The 6,491-nt window shown below is 35.3% G+C and overlaps 1 protein-coding gene across 1 annotated transcript in view; it reads right to left on the bottom strand.

The window, feature by feature from the left end:
- Window positions 1–1,114: 1,114 nt before the first annotated feature.
- LOC149795996 (protein zyg-11 homolog B-like) overlaps window positions 1,115–6,491 on the bottom strand; it is a 16,645-nt gene continuing 11,268 nt past the window's right edge. The window contains exons 3-4 of the mRNA XM_089965913.1: window positions 5,768–5,865; window positions 1,115–5,491 (exon numbers count right to left, since the gene is read on the bottom strand). Coding sequence (XP_089822039.1) covers window positions 5,352–5,491; window positions 5,768–5,865 — 238 coding nt within the window. The 3' untranslated portion in view covers window positions 1,115–5,351. The remainder of the gene's footprint in view (window positions 5,492–5,767; window positions 5,866–6,491) is intronic.

Here is a 6,491-nt window from a genome sequence, read left to right as displayed (position 1 = left end):
CTTGAAATATTCTTAATTTATTCCCAATCTTTCTTTTAAAAACGACACTCCCCTCTTTAAGTTACTGTGTTCTTCACCTTTCCGCATATCCAAAAGTGTAAAATATTGTTAATTCATAACGTATGTAATGAATTTTTTTTGTGTTTTAGGGCCCAAGTGGGAGTATTCAAACAGTTTATTCATGTAACGACTTTAATGAAAATGATACCGAGTCCTAATTCATTCTTTTTATATCTCTTGTTTTAGATTTTACTGTCGGTCAAACATGCTGGATGGATGGAGAGAGAGAGACAGAGAGAGAGAGAGAGAGAGATACACATACACATATATCTAAAATTGTGGTGTCTTATGTCAGGAAATGGAATAAATTTAATAACGTTTCATAACCTATGACTAAGTTTCAAGGGAAACAGTTGCAGATCTTTTGACATTAAATTATCATCCTCTTTTAATGTTTTTAAAACTAATAAAAGTTGAATAATGAACCATATAATTTTATAATGTTCAATAATGAACTGTAGGTTCAATTTACTAAAATTGTAGAAAAGGAAACACATTCAATTTACTACCAAGCTTGATAGCTATTTGTAAGGAAAAAAAAAAAACAAATGTATTGATCATACCTTTTCTTAAGTATTTGGAGGGTAAAAGAACCTTTCTTTTATCACCATGTTATTCATAGATTATAGAAATTAAATCCAGATAGAGTTCGTTATAATAAATGAAATCAAATATATATTTGGAATTGTACTTAGATTTGCTTCGGAAACTAAATGCCAGTTGTAAAGAATTCATCAATGCAATTATGAAAATGTTAAGTAATATCTTACTGTCCTGAAAAACATTCAAGGGAGCTGAATCTCCGATTCTCACATTTCATCTACATTTTTATGATTTCATAAAGTATTTGAAATATTCTCTTAGTCAGTCCATGCAGCTGTGATAAAAATAAAAACTTTAGATAAATAATGGACTTCACATTTGAAAGCGTACAAGCCCCAATTCTTAGTCTGCAAGTTAGCTGAACATCCCAGTTAATTAGCACGTTGAGCAATTATTTCAACTTATAAAAGTGTACTTTAGATAAGTAATTTACATACAAGCTACTCAACAGTTTGGTTAATTACACTTTATTACTTGAAAATTATGATTCCATCTATGCATACAGAGTACAGAGTTATATGAAATTGAAATAAATAATCTTAAAACAGGTTAACTCCCCTTTGCACCCACTAGGTGGCTAACAAAATCAGAATTTAGAATATTTTGTATCAGATTAAAGTATAGAGTACTAAGCAATATCAATGTACAGGCTTCATGTTTACTTTCAAATACAAGCAAAGTACAGTTTTGATGCTCTGTATCGTTACCTGATGATCAAACTTTGAATTCACCAAGCAATCAATATATATATAAAGAATGATTTAGCGTAATTTGTAATAATTTAATATTAACTTTCTTCATGATTGGAAATCAGTGGAAAATTCCCAACCCTATGGCCCCACTGAAAAGCAAAACCCAGTTACAGGAGATATACGGATTACGGGTGTATGTGATGATACTGAATGGGTGTGTGTAATGATACAGGATGGCTTATTCGATGATACGGAAGGGGTGTATGCGATATCATATTACAAGGCAGGAAATGTACTCAAGAGTGTATGCGATGATACAGAATTATTGTATGTGATATATTATAATGCAGGACATATTCTCAGAATGGGTATGTATGATGATACAGAATGTGCGTGTGCGATGATACAAGATGGCTTGTGATGATACAGAATGGGTGTATATGATGATACAGAATGTGTGTGTGCGATGATACAAGATGGCTTGTGATGATACAGGATGGCTGATGTCATGATATGGAAGGGTTGTATGAGATATTATTTTACAAAGCAGGAGATGTACTCAGAGAATGGGTGTATGTGATGATACAGAATGGGTTTATGTGATGATACAGAATGGGTTTATGTGATGATACAGAATGGATTTATGTGATGATACAGAATGGGTTTATGTGATGATACAGAATAGGTTTACGTGATGATACAGAATGGATTTATGTGATGATACAGAATGGATTTATGTGATGATACAGAATGGGTTTACGTGATACAGAATGGGTTTACGTGATGATACAGAATGGGTTTACGTGATGATACAGAATTGGTTTATGTGATGATACAGAATGGGTGTATGTGATGATACAGAATGGGTGTATGTGATGATACAGAATGGGTTTATGTGACGATACAGAATGGGTTTATGTGACGATACAGAATGGGTTTATGTGATGATACAGAATGGGTTTATGTGATGATACAGAATGGGTTTACGTGATGATACAGAATGGGTTTATGTGATGATACAGAATGGGTTTACGTGATGATACAGAATGGATTTACGTGATGATACAGAATGGATTTACGTGATGATACAGAATGGATTTATGTGATGATACAGAATGGGTTTACGTGATGATACAGAATGGGTGTATGTGATGATACATAATGGGTGTAATTGAGGATATCATATTACAATCAGGCAGTGAATTGGGTAAGAGGTTCGTAAGCTATTGCTGACAAAACTTTGACCAAACAATTCAACCATATGTGCCAACATTATGGTTCTTGACCCCATGACCCTGGGTCAGGAGTGGTAATGACTTGACATGGGGGTGGGGCAAAGAGGGGAGTGTGAGTGGTTATAGGATGATTTGATATTTCAAACCTGAAGTGAATTGGTAAAGTGGTCAAAGAAAGATGGGTGATTAAGCAAATTAACCCAAATGTTTCCTGACCACTGGCCAAATAGCGGTATTAGAAGGTGAGTTGATAATGATATATTTTAATTATGAAATAAATTGGGTCATGGGTTATTGTGCTACAAATGCTGGGATAAAACTGTATACAAACACTTTATTTAAAATGTGTCCTCCATGCAACTTTTGACCTCATGACCACACCTACAGGCTGGAGTCATACAGACAGAAGTATTGTACTTTATGTCATTTTCTAACTAGAATTAAATTGGCAGAGGGGTCATTGTAAGGTATGTGATAAAACAAACTTTCCCCAGAACATATTTCCATTATATATATTGGCCCTTGGTCCTACCTGGCGATATGATTAATAATGAAAGAAGGAGTGTTTGGATATTCCAAATATGGAGTGAACTGGGAAGAGTTAATGAGCTACAAGTGCAGGGGGTAACTTTCCCAAAGCTGTTGACACAAATATGTGCACACAAACTGATGACCCAAACGATAGATATCCCGGTATCAAAGACATGGACATAATTTAAAACATGCTTGAAAATAAGCATTCTTTAAAATACGTCTATATACATTACTTTAAAATATTGACAACCGTGCCATAATTAAAAATATCACAAGAATATGTATAAACAAGTCACCTAACCAACAGTAAGGACCACGAGCTATTGCATAATGCACCGCCACATCAGGGTCTACATTATTTACTTCAAATCATAGTTTTAAATGGTGCCAATATATATGTGCTGGTCTACATGTAATGGCAGATCATGGTGTAGACAGTGTAGACACAGATGTTTTGGCCAATATGTAATGGCAAATCGGAGTCTAGACAGTATGAACATGATAATCGATGTAATAAATTATGTTGCATTTTCTAGATAGCAATACACACAGAATCAAAATCAGTCTGGCATAAATAAAATAATTTTAAGACTAAGAAACATAAAAGCATTGGTCTGTGGTAGTAAAGCATATTAATTGACACTAAAAGGCATGAGGAAGTGGTTGGAAAGCATACCAATGGAATAATAGGACATAAAAGCATAGGGAAGTGGTTGGAAGGCATACTAATTTAAGACTTGGATACATAAAAGCATGAGGCAATGGTAGTAAAGCATACTAACTGAAGACTAAGACACATATGGGGCAGTGGTTGGAAGGCATAATAATTGAAGACAGACACAAAAGCAGAGGGCAGTGGTAGTAAAGCAGACCAATGGAATAATAAGACAAAAGCATGGGGTAGTGGTTGGAAAGCATACTAACTGAAGACTAAGAAGAATAAAGGCATTGGGCAGTGGTTAAAAGGCATACTAATTGAAGACTCAGACATACAAAGGCATTGGGTAGTGGTTGGAAGGCACTGGAATTGAAGACGAAGACATAAAAGCATGGTGTACTTGTTGGAAAACATTCTAATTGAAGACTAAGACAAAAAAAAACATGGGGAATCGGTTGGAGGCATAGTAATTGAATACACCACAAAAGCATGGGGCAGTGGTTGGAAGGAATAGTAAATGAAGAGAACAGGAAAGCATGGGGCAGTGGTTGGAAGCCATACTTATTGAAGATGACACAACAGCAGGTTCAGTGGTCGGAAGACATAGTAATTGAGGACTAAGATGCATAAAAGCAGGTTCAGTGGTTGGAAGGCATAGTAATGGAGGATAAGATGCATAAAAGCAGGGGCAGTGGTTGGAAGGCATAGTAATGGAGGATAAGATGCATAAAAGCAGGTTCAGTGGTTGGAAGGCATAGTAATGGAGGATAAGATGCATAAAAGCAGGGGCAGTGGTTGGAAGGCATATTACTGGAGGACTAAGATGCATAAAAGCAGGGGCAGTGATTGGAAGGCATAGTAATGGAGGATAAGATGCATAAAAGCAGGGGCAGTGGTTGGAAGGCATAGTAATGGAGGATAAGATGCATAAAAGCAGGGGCAGTGGTTGGAAGGCATAGTAATGGAGGATAAGATGCATAAAAGCAGGGGTAGTGGTTGGAAGGCATAGTAATGGAGGACTAAGATGCATAAAAGCAGGGGCAGTGGTTGGAAGGCATATTACTGGAGGACTAAGATGCATAAAAGCAGGGGCAGTGATTGGAAGGCATAGTAATGGAGGATAAGATGCATAAAAGCAGGGGCAGTGGTTGGAAGGCATAGTAATGGAGGACTAAGATGCATAAAAGCTTGGGGTAATGGTTGGTTTACTGATTAAATGCATTTAGATAGTTGTCAATTTGATTTTCTTTTCTTCAATATGTAAGAGGTAGTCTCATTGACAATATAATGTATAATGGTTAAATTCATGCATAGTGCCTTCCACTAATGCCAATATTTTCTGAAGTAGCCATTATTCATTATGCAGTTAATATACTTCTATGATATTTTCAGTAGCCTTGTCTTCCAACTTCACACAGCTGTTTACAACCATTACATGAAAAGCAAAATTTGCAAGTGTAAGAAAAGTGTACCAAGATAGTTTTATACTACTTCTCCAAGTCTTCTGTACGTGCATTTCACCTTGCTACTCTACATTTACCAAGTCTGCCGTACATGTATTTCTCCTTTCTACTGCATATTTTGTTCCGCCAGTTGTAAAATCGCCTTAATGATTCTGACCACATCATCATTTGTCTGTGAATCTTCAGCTAATTTGTTAAGGAGAGTTTTAGCTCCCTCCTCCTCAAGCATTCGGCAATACAACTGGCCTGTGTAATAACAATATCAATGAATAAATACAAATGGCCTGCATCATAAAAATAGCAACAAATAATACAAATGGTTGGTATAATAATAATAGCAATGAATAAATACAAATGGCCCGTGTAATAATAAAAGCATTGAATAAGTACAAATGGCCTTTGTAATAAAAATAGCAACGACTTAATACAAATGGATACTGTAATGCTAATAGCAATGGATAAATATAAATTCCAGTAATTTACAACTCGTGAATGAAATAATTATCAATAAAATGAACTTACCATTTTGGATACAGACGTGCTGTATTGACCAAAGTGCCCACAGTTGGACAGCAGGTGTGTCAATACAGTTTAGAAGCGGAAAGAAGTGCTTGAAAGAGCTGCAAGAAAATTATCTCTGATTAGCCGACATGGAATATACAATGTAATTACCTCTGAATAGCTGACATGGAATATACAATGTAATTACCTCTGAATAGCTGACATGGAATATACAATGTAATTACCTCTGAATAGCTGACATGGAATATACAGTGAAATTACCTCTAAATAGCTGACATGGAATATACAATTTAATTACCTCTGAATAGCTTTCATGGAATAAACAATGTAATTACCTCTGAATAGCTTTCATGGAATATACGATGTAATTACCTCTGAATAGCTGATATGGAATGTACAGTGTAATTACCTCTGAATAGCTGACATGGAATATACAATGTAATTACCTCTGAATAGCTGACATGGAATATACAATGTAATTACCTCTGAATAGCTGACATGGAATATGCGATGTAAATCAAATTATATCCTGTAACATTAGACGAAAGGAAATATAAACTGTCTTCCAAGACTTACTCCAAGCTGGGACATGATTGTAAACTCTGCACAAATGGTTTTGTATCACTAATCAAATTTGTTTTAATGAAGGTATCTTTGCAGACATATTTAGACAGAATGCTAACTGTTCCTGGAAGTACATTACATGTTTATTCTGTACTGTTGT

This window comes from Sinohyriopsis cumingii, chromosome 7 (assembly GCF_028554795.1).
Source record: "Sinohyriopsis cumingii isolate HCF-2022 chromosome 7, ASM2855479v2, whole genome shotgun sequence".
Taxonomy (NCBI): Eukaryota; Metazoa; Mollusca; class Bivalvia; order Unionida; family Unionidae; genus Sinohyriopsis; species Sinohyriopsis cumingii.
This window is presented reverse-complemented; position numbering and strand designations above follow the sequence as displayed.